Source organism: Colius striatus, chromosome 20 (assembly GCF_028858725.1).
Source record: "Colius striatus isolate bColStr4 chromosome 20, bColStr4.1.hap1, whole genome shotgun sequence".
Lineage (NCBI taxonomy): Eukaryota > Metazoa > Chordata > Aves > Coliiformes > Coliidae > Colius > Colius striatus.
Window position 1 is genome coordinate 8,632,084 of NC_084778.1, and position 15,826 is coordinate 8,647,909.

The 15,826-nt window shown below is 64.6% G+C and overlaps 1 protein-coding gene across 2 annotated transcripts; it reads left to right on the plus strand.

Annotated features, from left to right (window-relative positions):
• The first annotated feature begins 1,107 nt into the window (after positions 1 to 1,107).
• On the plus strand, positions 1,108 to 11,086 carry LIMK1 (LIM domain kinase 1). Of its 2 annotated transcripts, XM_062012194.1 has the most exons (16): positions 1,108 to 1,224; positions 3,504 to 3,600; positions 5,646 to 5,784; positions 6,579 to 6,688; positions 6,764 to 6,955; positions 7,889 to 7,994; positions 8,070 to 8,254; positions 8,336 to 8,516; positions 8,625 to 8,711; positions 8,913 to 9,044; positions 9,131 to 9,190; positions 9,271 to 9,336; positions 9,435 to 9,591; positions 9,714 to 9,769; positions 9,877 to 10,034; positions 10,131 to 11,086. In XM_062012194.1, the coding sequence occupies exons 1-16, from the start codon at positions 1,167 to 1,169 to the stop codon at positions 10,282 to 10,284; spliced, it is 1,938 nt and encodes a 645-aa protein (XP_061868178.1). In that variant the 5' UTR covers positions 1,108 to 1,166; the 3' UTR covers positions 10,285 to 11,086. The 2 variants fall into 2 exon arrangements, with proteins under 2 accessions (XP_061868178.1, XP_061868179.1); XM_062012195.1 differs by lacking the exons at positions 1,108 to 1,224; positions 3,504 to 3,600 and adding an exon at positions 3,939 to 4,083.
• The last annotated feature ends 4,740 nt before the right edge of the window (positions 11,087 to 15,826 follow it).

The window sequence follows — 15,826 nt, forward strand, 5'->3', positions numbered from 1 at the left end:
CTCCCCGGCCCGGGGGCCCGGCGGGCAGGAGGGGCTCGGTGCCTTCTTGTTACTCACTTTGCTCTAACGGGGTGGGACGCCCTATGCAGAGGGACTCGCTTCCAACAGACTAATAAAGGACAAGTTTTTAAAGGACTCTGTCTGTGCCTCGTGTCGCTGTCCCGCTGCCCGTGCCGGGGGGTGTCCGTGGCGGCTGAGGTGCTGTCCGTGGCGGTGCTGAGGGAACACTGCGGCCCCGTCCCGCAGCGACAGCCGGGCTGAGGGAACACTGCGGCCCCGTCCCGCAGCGACAGCCTGGGCTGGGGGAACACTGCGGCCCCGTCCCGCAGCGACAGCCGGGCTGAGGGAACAGCCTGCGGCCCCGTCCCGCAGTGACAGCCCGGGCTGCCCAGCGCCCCTGCCACAGCCCGGGCTGAGGGAACAGCCTGCGGCCCCGTCCCGCAGCGACAGCCTGGGCTGGGGGAACACTGCGGCCCCGTCCCGCAGCGACAGCCCGGGCTGCCCAGCGCCCCTGCCACAGCCCGGGCTGAGGGAACAGCCTGCGGCCCCGTCCCGCAGCGACAGCCTGGGCTGGGGGAACACTGCGGCCCCGTCCCGCAGCGACAGCCGGGCTGCCCAGCGCCCCTGCCACAGCCCGGGCTGAGGGAACAGCCTGCGGCCCCGTCCCGCAGCGACAGCCGGGCTGCCCAGCGCCCCTGCCACAGCCCGGGCTGAGGGAACAGCCTGCGGCCCCGTCCCGCAGCGACAGCCGGGCTGCCCAGCGCCCCTGCCACAGCCCGGGCTGAGGGAACACTGCGGCCCCGTCCCGCAGCGACAGCCGGGCTGAGGGAACACTGCGGCCCCGTCCCGCAGCGACAGCCGGGCTGAGGGAACACCGCGCCCCGTCCCGTGCGGCCGGCCCGAGGGACGGGGAGTCGGGGGCCGGCCGGTCCCTGCCCCGGGTGACAGCCCGTGGGACGCGGCGGTGCTGCCGAGCCCCGGCCGGGGCCGTCCCCCGCCCGGCTCCGCCCCCCGCGGCCGCGCCGGCGCCGTGCGCCCGCCCGGGGCCTCCGCGCCCGCAGCCGCAGCGGCAGCGCCGGGGCCGGGGCCGGGCCGGGCCGGGCCGGGGCGAGGGCAGGGGCAGGGCCGAGGGCAGGGCCTGGCGCGGCGCCGGGCAGCGCGGCTGCATGAGGTTGATGCTGCTGTGCTGCACCTGGAGGGACGAGCCTATGGGAGAGGACGAAGGTGCGTGACCCCCCCTTCCCCCGCTCCCCGAGCCCACCCCCTCCCCCGCCTGACTCAGCGCTTCCGGAGCCCCGCGACCCCCCTCCCAGCTCACCCGCAGTCCCCCTTTGCACCCACCATCCGGGCTGCGCCCTCCCCGCAGCCCCCCTGCGCCCTGACATCCCGCTTGTGTCCCTGCATCGTCCTCTGCGCCTCTCGCCCGGCTTGCATCCCCCCCACATCCCCCCCGTGCTCTCCCTCCGGCCAGCATCCCCCCTGCACCCGTAAATCACCCTCTGCACCCCTCACCCAGCCTACGTCACCCTCCGCATCCCCCACTGCACCCCTGTTCTAGCCCACATCCCCCTTGCACCCCCACATCTTCCCCTGTACCCCTTATTCAACCTGCATCTCCTCTCTGCACTCTCCATCCGGCTTACATCACCTTCTGCATCTCTGCAGCCCCCACTGCACCCCACTTCCAGCCTGCATCCCCTCAAATCCACAGCATGCATCCCCAGTCCTACCATACACTCTCCATTCAGTCTGCGTCCCCTCTACACCCCCACATCCCCCCCTGCACCCCTCATTCATCCCACATCACCCCCTGCAGCCCCCCTGCAGCCCCTTTCCAGCCTGCATGCCCCCTGCACCCCCAAATCTCTCCCTGTAGTTCTCATCCTGCCTGCATCCCTTCTGCACCCCCACATCCCCCTTCTGCACCCCATCCAGACTGACCTCCCTCTGCACCTCCATATCCCTACTGCACTCTGCATCCCTGAGACCCCCAATCACTCCCCACACCCCCACTGAACTTCTGCAGCCACCCTGCATCTCCCCCTCCCTGCCTGCACCTCCATAGCCCCCCACTGCACCCCTGTCTGTCCCTGCACTGCCTTCTATCCTGCAGTTCCCAGTACGGCACCCATCCTGCACCCTTTGTGTCCCCCCATGCACCCTGCATCCCCCAGCACCCATCCTGCACGTTCTGTGTCACCCCAATGCACCCTACATCCCCCAGCACCCATCCTGTACCCTCCGTGTCCCACCATGCACCCTGCATCCCCCAGCTCTCATCCTGCCAATTCTGTGTCCCTCTATGTACCCTGCATCCCCCAACTCCCATCCTGCACCCTTTGTGTCCCCCCATGCACCCTGCATCCCCCAGCACCCATCCTGCACTCTCTGTGTCCCCCCTATGGACCCTGCATTCTCCAGCACCCATCCTGTACCCTCCATGTCCCACCATGCACCCTGCATCCCCCAGCTCCCATCCTGCACCTTCTGTGTCCCCCTATGTACCTTGCATCCCCCAACTCCCATCTTGCACCCTCTGTGTCCCCCCATGCACCCTGCATCCCCCAGCACCCATTCAGCACCCTTTATGTACCCCCCATGCACCCTGCATCCCCCAGCACCCATTCAGCACCCTTTATGTACCCCCCATGGACCCTGCATCCCCCAGCACCCATTCAGCACTCTTTATGTCCCACCCATGGACCCTGCATTCTCCAGCTCCCATCCTGTACCCTTCATATCCCACCATGCACCCTGCATCCCCCAGCACCCATTCAGCACCCTTTATGTCCCCCCCATGTACCCTGCATCTCCCAGCTCCCATCCTGCACCTTCTGTGCCCCGCCATGCACCCTGCATCCCCCAGCACCCATCCTGTACCCTCTCTGCCCCCCATGCATTTTATGGCTCATGAATCCCTCCTTTACACCCCTTCCATCCTGCCTCCCTTCATCTTCCCCCCACACTTCCATCCTGTACCCTTTACTCTCCCTGCACCCTGTGTCCTCATCCTGCACTCTCACATCACCCATGCACCTTTCCATCCTGCACCTCACCACTCTGTGCACCCATCCTGCTCCCGGGCACCCTGCCATCCACATCTCTGTGCACTCCAAACATCCATCCTGCTGTGTCTCCAGCCCCCCACTACACCTGCACCCCTCAGCCTAGCAGCCCCCTGTACACCCCTCCTGCACCCCCATGGGACACCCCCCGGTCCCCAGCACTACCCCCTGCCCCTCGGACGCTCCCCAGCCTCCCTGTGTGTCCCCCCACCGCCATGGGCACCCAGCACCCGCCTGGCACAGCACTCTGAGCCTGGGCACGTCAGTGCCACGACCTTGTCCCTGCTATGGGATCGATGGAGCGGGCTGGGGCACAGAATTTGTCACCCGGGGCAGAGGGACTTCATGCTGGGTGCTGGTGCGGGGAGGATGGGTGACAGGCAGGGTGACAGCCACAGGGTGACAGCCCTGTCCCCCTCGTGTCCCCCCACCACGCAGGGGCCGACCTGCCGGTGTGTGCGAGCTGCGGGCAGGGCATCTACGACGGGCAGTACCTGCAGGCGCTGAACGCCGACTGGCACGCCGACTGCTTCAGGTGAGGCCTGGGGGCACCGGCCAGCTCCGTGGGGACAGGGCCAGCGGACCCCCGGCTGCAGCCGTGGCACAGACAGCGCCAGACCGTGGCAGGTGCCCAGAGCGTGGCTGCGTGTGCCTGTGGGGCAGCGCCGGCCGGGGGTCTCCCGGGTGATACCAGCCCTGTCTGAGGGCTCTGCTGCCCGTACCCCGTGTCCCCCCGTGCTGTCCCTTCCTGCTGATGTCACCCAGCCCCCTCCCTCCCTGTTTCCTCTTTCGCTCGCACCCTCCGGCAGCTCGAGCTGTGGGAGCCACGGAGGGGGAGGAGGAGGAGGAGGAGGGTCTTGGGGTGCAGGAAGTGGGGTGTGAAGAGTGGCCAGGACGTGGCGAGGGTCTCTGTGGGACTGAGGGTGCTGAGAGCGGCGGGGGGCCTGGGTGGGCCCCATCCAGGGAGGATGCTGGCAGCGGTGCTGAGGAAGAGCCGCGTCCTGAGCGTCGGAGCCAAGTGAGTGAGGGTGGGCTGGGCCGAACTCAGCCCGCCGGACCTCGGGGTGCTCGGCCCGTCCCCTCCGGAGCCAGCCCCACGCTCGGTTCCCCTCTCCCTGCACCGTCAGCCGGGCTAAGCCCCGCGGGGCCGCAGCTGATCCGCCTTCCACCCCCCCCCCGCGGCCCAGCCCGGGAGAGCAGCTTCCGGAAGCCCTGAGCTTGCTGCTGCCAAAGCCTTCCTCTGCCCCCTCCTCCTCCTCTTGGCCCAGCCCCCGCTTGCGGCTGTGGGGGGAGCTGGGGCTCAGCCACGCGTGGAGGGAGGGATGGGAAGGGCTGTGTCTGGGGCAGCGGCAGCGCAGGGGTTAAGGGGGCGAGGCCTTGCCCAGCCGAGGGGGCTTCGGCTGCGCTGGCGGCTGCGGAGTCCCCGCGGTGACGTCATGGGGTGGGGAAACTCCGCGCCGTGACATCACGCCTGGTCCCTGTGCTGTGCGGCGGGGGGGCTGCGGCAGGGCCCCTGCACCCCTACAGCACCCCTACAGCATCTACAGCATCCCCCTACAGCACCCCTACAGCATCTACAGCACCCCTACAGCATCTACAGCATCCCCCTACAGCACCCCTACAGCATCCCCCTACAGCATCCCCCTACAGCATCCCCCTACAGCATCCCCCTACAGCACCCCTACAGCATCCCCCTACAGCACCCCTACAGCATCTACAGCATTCCTACAGCACCCCTACAGCATCTACAGCATCCCCCTACAACATCCCCCTACAGCATCCCCTACAGCATCCCCTACAGCACCCCTACAGCACCCCTACAGCATCCCTACAGCATCCCCTGACAGCATCCCCTGACAGCATCCCCGACAGCATCCCCTACAGCATCCCTACAGCATCCCCCTACAGCATCCCCCTACAGCATCCCTACAGCATCCCCCTACAGCATCCCCCTACAGCAATCCCTATAGCATCCCTACAGCAATCCCTACAGCATCCCAAACAGCATCCCCTACAGCATCCCAGTATAGCATCCCCCTTATAGCAATCACCTACAGTATCACTACAACAATCACCTACAGCATCCCCTTTACCATCCCCTATAGCATTCCCCCATCGACCCTCCCATAGAAACTCCCCACCTGCACCCCCTGTGTCCCCTCCTCCCTACAGTCCCAGAGCAGCTCCCCCCACCCACTGCAGCCCCCCCTGCAGGTGCATCCCCCTACACCCTGTTGGTGGCACAGCCTCAAGCCTGGCGTGTCTGTGCCAGGGTGGCAGGTCCATGACCAGTCTGGCACATCCCTATGTGTCCATGACCTGGCTGGTATGTCCATGCAGGGTTGGCACCTCCCTCCCCACGACTGTCCCTGCCCCGTGTCCCCTCTAGCCTGCCCACCCTGCTGTCCCTGCATGTCCCTGCACCCCAGCCCGTGCTGGCTCCCTGGGGAGATGCTAACACGGGGATGCTGTGGCCCTGCAGCAGGGTAGGGAAGAGGGGAAGCAGCTTGCCTGGGATGATGATGGGGACAGGGTGACAGTAGGGACATGGTGACAAGGGGTTCCCACGGCCTGTGGCAGGTGCTGTGAGTGCGGGGCCTCGCTGTCCCACCAGTACTACGAGAAGGATGGGCGCCTGTACTGCAAGAAGGATTACTGGGCACGCTTTGGGGAGCTCTGCCACGGCTGCTCTGAGCAGATCACCAAGGGGCTGGTCATGGTGAGTGCTGGGGGTCTACATGGGGGGTCATGGAGTCCTGATCCACACCAAGATGATCTGGGCACTGGAGCATCTTCCTTCTGAGGAAAGGCTGGGGGACCTGGGGCTGTTCAGTCTGGAGAAGAGAAGGCTGAGGGGGGATCTCATTAATATCTAAATGGTGGGTGTCAGGAGGTTGGGGCAGCACTTTTTTCTGTTGTATCTAGTGACAGGACAAGGGGTGATGGGAAGAAGCTGGAACACAGAAAGTTCCATTGAAACATAAGGAAAAACTCTTTCCCGGTTGAGGTGAGGGAGCCCTGGCCCAGGCTGCCCAGGGAGGGTGTGGAGGCTCCTTCTCAGGAGGTTTCCAAACCCACCTGGACACATTCCTGTGCCCCCTGATCTAGGTGAAGCTGCTTTAGCAGGGGATTGGTCTGGATGATCTCTAAAGGTCCCTTCCAACCCCCACCGTGCTGTGGTTCTATGATTCAAAGCTCCTTGGAAAGGTGGCAAGATGGGGAGGGGCTGCAGACCCGCAGCACAGGTTGGGCTCAGGGGTGTCCTTTGCATTTTTGGGGGACCCAGGGAGGAGCAGGGTGTACATCCACGTTGGATGCAGCGGGGAGAGGCTCAGAGTGGTGGGGGAGATGTCCCTGCATCCATCCTCAGCCTGGTGGCATGATCATCCCCCACCTTGGCTGTGAATCAGCCTGCCCTTCACTTGTCGCTGCTGCACCCATGGGTGCTGCCAGCACCCACCCTTGGGTGCCTTGGCCGCATGGATCCGCGGGGCTGACGGCATCTGCCCGCAGGTGGCTGGGGAGCAGAAATACCACCCCGAGTGCTTCAGCTGCCTCAACTGCCGCACGTTCATCGGGGACGGGGACACCTACGCGCTGGTGGAACGCTCCAAGCTCTACTGGTACGTCCCCGCCGGGACTAGGGGGGGTGGCACACGGCCCGGCGCCCCCCGCCCACCGCCGCCTCTCGCCCGCAGCGGCCACTGCTATTACCAGATGGTGGTGACGCCGGTCATCGAGCAGCTCCTGCCGGAGTCGCCGGCGTCGCGCATCCCGCACACCGTCACGCTCGTCTCCATCCCCGCCTGCTCCGACGGCAAACGCGGCTTCTCCGTCTCCATCGACCAGGGCTGCGGCGCCGAGCACCCGCGCACCGTCCGCGTCAGGGAGTGCGTCTGCGGGGACCCTGGCCCCCAGCCCCGCCACGGGGCCTTGCTGGGCTGGGAGGGGGAGGGATGGGGCTGGGATGGCCCCATCAGCTGCACGGGACTGTGCTGGCGTGTCCGCAGCTGCTGGGGTGGGTTGTGGGGACGGTGCTTGCAGGGGCACTGTCTGCAACTACCTGACAGGAGGCTGCAGTGAGGTGGGGGTTGGTCTCTTCTTTCCAGTAAGGAGTGATAGGACACAAGGAAATGGGTCCAGTTGCCCCAGGGGAGGTTGAGATTGAGGCAGAACTGTTTCCCTGAGAGGGGTGTCAGCCCCTGTGCCAGGCTGCCCAGGGAGCTGGGGCAGTGCCCAGCCCTGGAGGGATCCCAAAGCCATGGAGCTGAGGTGCTGAGGGCCGTGGGTTGGTGGTGGGCTGGGCAGGGTGAGGGGAGGGCTGGGACTGCAGGAGCTTGAAGGGCTTTTCCAACCAGAATGATCCTATGATCAGACACACTGGCCTTGCCCCATCTGCCAGAGTGGGCTGTGAGTACCAGGCTGATGTGTCCCTGAATGCTTGGGATGGCTCATGGGTGCTGTGCCAGCACGTCCCTGTCCAGGAGGAGGGATTCATGGGCAACATGCTCATGTGTCCCTGTCTGCTAGGGGTGACCCGTGGGCAGGGTGCCTGCATGTCCCCATGTAGCGGGGATGACTCGTGGCTCCTGTGACAGTGTGTCCCCATCAAGCAAGAGTGGCTTGTGGGCGGCGTGCCTGCGTGCCCCTGTCTGCAGGGGTGACTCGCAGGTACCACGAGAGCCTGTCCCCATGTCGCAGGGGTGACTCACAGGGGACATGACAGCCTGTCCCCATTGGCTGTGGGGTGGCTGTGGGCGCATCCCCACCCGTGACGGTGCTGGGGCCGTGGGGCTGATCCCTGCTGCCCGCTGGCTCCGCAGGGTGGATCCAGACTGCATCAGCCCCGACATGAAGAACTCCATCCACGTGGGCGACCGCATCCTGGAGATCAACGGCACCCCCATCGGCCACGTGCCCCTGGATGAGGTACGTGCCCCCCGCACCAGCCCCCTTCCCCAGGCCGCCCCCTAAACCGCCCCCACCATCATTTTCTGCCCCTAGATCGACCTACTGATTCAGGAGACCAGCCGCCTGCTCCAGCTGACCATCGAGCACGACCCCCACGAGCCCCTTGCCCACGAGCCGGGCCTTGCCTGCAGCCCCCTGCCCGCGCCGTGCAGCCCCCTGCGCTCCCCGGCCCCCCTGCCCTGCGCGGAGCCCAGCGCCATGCGCCAGCGGACTGTCACGTGAGGCTCAGCCCCAAGCTCCCCACCCCGTCCCTCTGGGGTGCCCCCTCCCCTCTGACCCTGGGGGTGGGTGTCCCTCAGGAGGAGCTGCAGCACGGACAAGTCTCCGGTGGGCTCGGTGGGCTCGCCCGCGTCCCAGCGCAAGGACATCGGCCGCTCCGAGTCGCTGCGCGTCGTGTCCCGCGCCCATCGCATCTTCCGCCCCTCCGACCTCATCCACGGCGAGGTGCTGGGCAAGGGCTGCTTCGGACAGGCCATCAAGGTGAGGCTGGGGCAGCCACAAGTGTCAGGAGCGTGAGGGTCTCGGCGCCCTGAGGTGAAGGGGGTGGGTTGTCCAGAGGCGGTGGCTCAGCCCCCCGCTCGCCGCCAGGTGACGCATCGGGAGACGGGCGAGGTGATGGTCATGAAGGAACTGATCCGTTTCGATGAGGAGACACAAAGGACCTTCCTCAAAGAGGTGAGTGGCCTCTTTTTTCCAGTCCTCCTGGTTCAGGGGGCACAGGAGGGATGGGGCTGTCAGGTCCTGTCCCCCTTCGCAATGCTGGGCACGGCCCCTGGAGCGTCCCAGCACTGTGGGGTGCAGGTCGCTGCCCATCTGATGGAGAGCGGCAGGTGCCGAGTTCCTGGGGGTGTCACAGGCACGGGGGGGGTCCTGCAGGTGAAGGTGATGCGCTGCCTGGAGCACCCCAACGTGCTGAAGTTCATCGGGGTGCTGTACAAGGAAAAGAGGCTCAACTTCATCACAGAGTACATCAAGGGAGGCACCCTGCGGAGCCTCATCAAGAGCATGGTGAGTGCTGGGGGACAGGCTGGTCCCTCCCCACCCCACAGCCCCCTCTGCCCCCTTCTCTGGTGAACGTCCCCTCCTGCCCCCAGGACAGCCACTACCCCTGGAGCCAGCGGGTCAGCTTCGCCAAGGACATCGCCGCCGGCATGGTGGGTGTCACCAAGGGACAGGGAGGGGTGGGGGGCCGTGGCGTGGGGATGCCGTCCCCTCTCATCCAGTCCTTCCCCAGGCCTACCTCCACTCCATGAACATCATCCACCGTGACCTCAACTCTCACAACTGCCTCGTGCGGGAGGTGAGTGCTCCCCGGTGGTGACATCACCCCCAGCACAGGCCGGGGTGTCAGCCCTCCGCAGTGCCTTCCCCTGTGCCTCACCCATCTCCAACCCCCAGAACAAGAGCGTGGTGGTGGCTGATTTTGGCCTGGCACGGCTGATGGTGGATGAGAAGAACCAACCTGAACATCTCAAGAACCTGAAGAAACCGGACCGCAAGAAGCGGTACACGGTGGTGGGGAACCCGTACTGGATGGCTCCCGAGATGATCAATGGTGAGCCTGGCCCTGCTGCCTGGGGGAGGACGCGGCCACACAGGGCTCTCGCTCCAAGCAGGGGACACTTGTTGGGGCAGAGACCCGACGTGGGGCACAGCCTGACGTGTCTCTCCCTGCAGGGAGGAGCTACGATGAGAAGGTGGACATCTTCTCCTTCGGCATCGTCCTGTGCGAGGTGAGTACCCTTGGGGTTGGGGACCCTCCTTGTGGTTGGGGACCCTCCTTGGGGTTGGGGTCTGCCCCTTGGGGCTCAGCCCGCTCCTCCCTCCTGCTGTCCCCCAGATCATCGGCCGGGTGAGCGCCGACCCGGACTATCTGCCCCGCACCACTGACTTCGGCCTCAATGTCAGGGGCTTCCTGGACCGCTACTGCCCCCCCGCCTGCCCTCCCAGCTTCTTCCCCATCGCTGTCTGCTGCTGCGACCTGGACCCCGAGAAGCGGTGAGTGGTTGGGACGCCCCCTCCGTGGCGCTGGCAGGGGTTTGGGGGCGGCAGGGTGGGCCAGCAGAGCTGCCACGTGTCGCCGTTGTCGCTCAGGCCGCCCTTCAGCAAGCTGGAGCAGTGGCTGGAGACCCTGCGCATGCACCTGGAGATCCGCCTGCCGCTGGGCGCGCAGCTGGAGCAGCTGGACCGAGCCTTCGGGGAGACGCACCGGCGGGCCGAGCCCGGGCTGCCCGCGCCCCCCCGGTAGAGCCCCGCGCCCCGCACCGCCCTGGAGCCACGGGAGCAGGAGCTGCGCCCACCGCCCGCGCCTCCTCCGGGGCTGGATCCCGGGGCGTCCCCGCCGAGCCCCTCACGCCGCCTGCCTGCGCCCTCCCTGGGAGCTGGCTCTCCCGGGGCTGCACGGCCCCTGTGCCCCCCACCTCACGCCCTCGCTCTCTCCCCCCGGCCAGCTCCAGCGCGGGGCCGTGCCCGTGTGCCGGCTCGCTTCGCCTCTGCACGCCCGGGGCCGCGCGGCCGCCGCACCCACACGAGCCCCGTGGGCTCCCCCGTCCAGAGCCGCGGCCTCGCGGCGGTGCCTTGGCTTTCCGTGAACTTGCACTGCGACACAGGAGGGACTCCCCGCTTCCTTGGGAGGGGGGCACACGGCCCCCAGCGCCCCCCTCCCCTCCAGGGCAGCCTCGTAGCAACGGCCTCGTCCTCAGCCGGACCCTCTCACGCTGCTTCTACCGGAACCCCGGGCTCGGGGGGGCTGCCGGCACCCCTGGCCGAGCGAGGGGTCTGGGGGCGGCAGGGACGACCCCGCCGTGGCTTGGGGACAGGCACACGGTAGCCCCCCCTGCCCCCACGTCCCCAGTGCCTGTGCTGAGCCGCGGCCGTGCGTCCCTGGGCACGAGGCCGGGGGAGCCCGCAGGGGTTGCGGGGCTGCGGCTCCGGTCGGTCCCGTGGCCAGGGCGGCTGGGGGGCTGCGCCACGCGGTGCTTTTCATGCTCCTTATTCAGGTTCATTTTTCTGTAAGATATTTAAAGAGAAGAGTTTGTATTATTTTTTCATACGACGTAGCGTTTGCCATTTGTCACTGCCTCGGTTCTGCTGTCCTCAAGGGATGAAACTGTGAAGCCTCTCCGTGCACTTTTGCCCGGGAAGTCCAAGGCGACGTCCTCTCCAGAGGCGGGAAGGGAGCTCAAACTGTGATGTACCCCGAGCCGTGAGTCAATAAATCCTTCCCCGCTCGCTGCCCGGCCTGAATCGCTCGCCTCCCCCCGGGGGGAGCTGGGAGCTCCTGGGGAAACTGAGGCAGGACGGGCCAGTCGCCCTGCTCGGGGTGGTACCAGGCTGGGTGGCAGCCGCCAGCTCCATCACTGTGGTCCCTTCTCGTGCTGTTCCCACCCCAGCACGGCTCTCCCTCAGCCCTGTCACCCCTACCCAGCTGGACATCCAAGACCCCCAAGCCCCATGTCCCCTCCCCAGGCCCCAGGTGGCCTTGCCTGCTGTCACCTGAGGCGATGGTGACAGGCAGGTGATGGGAGCCCACAGCCATGAGCACTTGGGAGCAGCTTGGCTTTTGGTGTGAACCATGCTCCAGGGTACAGGGAGATGGCTCGTGCCCCAGCAACAGTGGCCTGTGGCTGCCTCGTGCTGTCCCTCTCTCTTCATCATATTCCTAACCCAAATTAAGGTCCCCAAGGTGGGAGATCTCCGTCCTTGAGGGGATTTGAGCCTTGGCTACAGAAAACCTGGAACCCAAGGAGCTCATGGTGGGGATTGGCAGGAAAGTGACCTGGAGATGTCCCTGAGGATGTCCCCGGGGATGCTGCACCTTGTCAGGGAGGGAAGGAGACAGCACAGCCCAAAGGGCCCCCAAGATCTGGGCTGAACTCCTCAATCTAGAAAACCTCGTGGTTTGTTGCTGTGGGAATGTTCAGCCTCAGCTTGGGAAGGACTGGGGAGGGGTTGGGGAGGTGATGGTGGCACTGTGCCCCCCCAGCGTGGCTCCTTTGTCTGACTGTCCCATGTCACCCCAGTGAAGGAACAGGGGAAAACCCCCTGCCAGGGTCACGGTGCTGTCACTGCTCCCTCGGTGACATCGCACTGTGACAGTTCCTTGCTCCAGCAGCTGGACACTCATCGCTCCTCAGGAGCATCAGGATGGCAGGGGATGTGCCACAGCCATCACCCCTGGGAAACACCAGCCCCCCATCCCTGTGAGACCCCCAGTTCCCCCACAGCCCCTCACCCAGCTGGCTGAGCCCCAGGGCAGGATGGGGCTGGTTGTGGCCGGTGCCAATAACAGCTCTGTGCACTGAGAGCTGCCCCTGTGCCCCCTGTTTCCCCAGGGGCCTGCTCTATCCCCACCTGAGGAGGTCCCCAGGGACATCCCCAGCGGGGCTCTGCCCACGCTGAGCCCAGGCTCAGTGGTGGCCCTGGCTGTGGGCAGGGAGCCAGGTGTGCTCATGGCCTGCAGGCCAGCAGCCAAGTACCACCGAGGTGGTAGCCAAAGGCAGTGGTGGCTCCAGCCAGGACGTGGCCCTGCCAGTGCTGCTTGCCAGAGCCTCCCCCACTGCCCTCCTGCACTGAGCTCCAGCTCTGGCCATGATGATGGGGACAAGTCACCAGACACCTGGTTTGTCATGGTGGCTATTTGCTGCCCTGCAGGCATCGAGAGTGAGGAGCAACCCAGGCACAGGGCTGCTCTTACAAGCTCAGATCAAAGGAAAGAAGACAAAAGGCAGGAGTCAAGCCCTGAGCTTTCAGGGTGCCACCCTGAGAACAGACTCTCAGCCCAGCTGGCACCCAGGCTCAGGATGGATGGAGCAGGTCTCGGGGGGCACTGTGAGGTACATGATGTGGCTCATCCTCTCTGTGCTGGGAAAATGAGTTTGTCCCCAGCTCTGAGCCTGTTGGGCTGCTTCAGATGGGAAAGCGCAGCCTCCGTGCCTGGCTGCTGCTGCTGCCTGTCCTTTGGGGTGGGTTCTGGGATGGACCCTTTGGGGGTTTGTCCTCTGGGATGTCTTATTTGGAGCAGCAGCGAGGTACTTCAGTCCAACTGCCTTTCCTTGGCACAGCCTCTGTGCTGGGAAGGCCCCAAAACTGGACCCGTTGCAGCAGAAGAGCTAAAAACAGCAGTTCTCACAGCAGATGCAGCAAAGCAAACATGTGGCCTCTGAACCTGTCAGCAGCTGAGGATGAGGCTGACCCCCAGGCCTGTCCCATGCCTGACAGACCCCCTGTGGCCTTTTCAACCCCAAATCTTCCTTCCTCTACTTCTCCCACCTCCCCCAGCACAACACAAGCCACCCAGACCCACCTTGACATGGGGGCAATGCTGGGGGCTGGCAGCCCCCCGGGCTGTGGGCAGCAGGGAGGCAAAGGGTTAAGCTCCCCACGCCCAGATGCAGCATCCTGGGCTGGGCTCTTCCCATCTTGTTTTGGTTTGCAGGAATAAAAGCTTTGGCAGTAGCATTGCTGCTTCCCAAAATAACTCAGCCTCCCATGGTAATTACAGAGCTCAGGTCCCCGGGAGCAGCTTGTGGTGGCTTCTTGGCCACGCCGTGCCAGGCCAGGACCTGGTAACCCCGCTGCCAGCCTGGGGAGGGACATCAGGGAGCCTCAGGGACCTCGGGGAACCTCTCAAGCAGCGCCAACGTCACCAACCAGCGTCATCCCCCCGCTGAGAAGAATGCGGCCCCTTGCATCCCCCCTCCCGCTCTGCAACTGATCCCTTCAGCTTTTAATGCTCTATTTAAAGCCTGGGCTGCAGCTCACCAGCCTGGGAGGAACCAGGCTACTGGAGCGAGGCCGTGGCAAGCCAGTGGCCACCCTGAGTGGCTGCCAGCAGGCTGAGAGCAGCCAGCTCATCACAGCAGTGCCCAGCCTGTCCTCATGCCCCCGCTGAGCTCAGCGCTGTGCCTCGAAGGGCAGGAGAGATGGAGCTGAGCTCCTGGGGCACCCAAGCCCTTAATCCCTGGTAATCAGAGGAAAGCACTGTGGGGATTAGAGATGCAGCACCCTCACCTCCCTGCCCCTGCCCACAGCCCCCCGGCTGGCAGCGTGCAGGGAAGGGCTGGTAAGTGAGTGGGCAAGCGAATGGGCTCGCTGCCCCAGCTGGGCTGGCCCTGGGGCTGCTGGGGGTCCCCCACACCACACTGAGTGTGTGTCAGTTATTTATGGGAATGAAGGGAATGTGCAGCCATCTGGCCACAGCCTGGACCCCGTAACGTGGAGGGGGTGAGGCTCTGGGTGGGGACAAGCTTGGGGACAAGGCTAAGATAGTCCCCTTGGAGTCACTCAGTCTGGGTGGGAGTCTCTGTGTGGGGCTGGATCCAGCTTTTCCTACTGGGGAACTACCAGCAGCTTCATTCTATGAGTAGGGAAACTGAGGCAGGGAGGAGCTGCCCATGAGCAGGATACTCTGGGGATCCTGCCCCAGCGTGGGATGTGTTTGGAAGGGGTGAGGATGGGCCCAGTGGGCACCTGGACCAGGAGGCTGAAAGTAGGGGAAGGTTGAGCCTCTGCCAGTTGCTCTCCATGGGAAACGGCCACCACGGGCCAAGACTGCCCTGGCCCCTTTCATGGGCAGAACACAAATGCCCCACGCTGTGCCAGCATCCTCCCCTGCCCTCAGCACTGACAGGGGCATACAGCCACGTGCCACTGGCACTCCCTGCCTTTGAAAGCTTGGGCCTGGTGCCAGGGGCATCCCGGGAAGGGGCTGCAGCTCCTGGCATGGGATGAGGACAGGGACAGGGACACAGCCCATGGGGGTGCTGGTTCCCCCTGCCAGATTTCCAGTAGCAGCTGGGCCAAGGGCCACAGGCAGGATCACCTGGCATCAGCCCAGGGACAGGCTCCAGGAGGAGGAAGCAGGCTGGGATTGTGCAGAGGGAGAACTGGGAAAGACTGGGATGCAGTGGCCCATGCCCAGTGCAGTCCTGACTCGCCATGCCTCAGATGCAAAGCCAGCACATTTGCCCAGTGGCCAGGGCAGCAGGGCACCCTCCCTAGTGCAAAGACACCAGCTGAGGGTTGTGCTGGTTCCCAGCAGTGAAGGCTGTTACAGACCAGCCTGACCTGACTATCTCCATGAATAACTTGGGAGGATGAGGAAATTCCTGAGCTAGTGGGCAGCGAAACAGCCATCTCAGAGATAACATTGTTGCTGGAAACGAGATGTTCTTGCTGCCTCTCCAGAGATGTAAATTCAACAAGAAGATGATGGACAGTCAACCACTTTATTCCATAGAAGCCCAGTCCCATTCTGTGGGGTGGGAGAGGATTTCTGCACAGCCTCCTTTGGAGTGTGCCTGAAAATCTCCCCCGTTGAGCAGGGACACCCCTCAAGGTTACCCCCCGGAGCTGAAAGAGAATCCCCTGCTGTCTGTGACACGGGTAACATCATTTTCTATTGAAATAAGTGTCCTCTATAAAGTAAGCCAGCTTTAACCACTTCATTCAGTTAATAAGTAGCAGCTACAGTACCAATATCGTGTAGTGTCCCTGATCCATTGCCTATTAAACCAGAAAACTCCTCTTCTTATCCCAATTTAGACTGCATATGAAGTGTTTCCAATCCCAACGACCATCTTATTCTGTAATAATAAAGTTCTGTTTTGTGGCTCCTGGTACCCAAACCCCACCCAGTGGTACCCAGTGCCCAGGACTCCCAGTACCCAGTGACTGGGGTGCAGTGTCCAGTACCTGGTGCCTTCTGCCCAGTACCTGGAGCAATGCCTGGTACTGGTGTCCCCAGTACTGGGGCCATCTCTCCTCACCAGTACGCGGTGCCGGTGCTC

Coding starts and splice junctions, on each gene's coding strand:
- LIMK1 (XM_062012194.1), top strand. CDS start 1,167: ATGAGGTTGATGCTGCTGTGCTGCACCTGGAGGGACGAGCCTATGGGA. Junction 5,785..6,578: donor TCACCAAGGGGCTGGTCATG/GTGAGTGCTGGG, acceptor ATCTGCCCGCAG/GTGGCTGGGGAGCAGAAATA. Junction 7,995..8,069: donor GCCACGTGCCCCTGGATGAG/GTACGTGCCCCC, acceptor TTCTGCCCCTAG/ATCGACCTACTGATTCAGGA.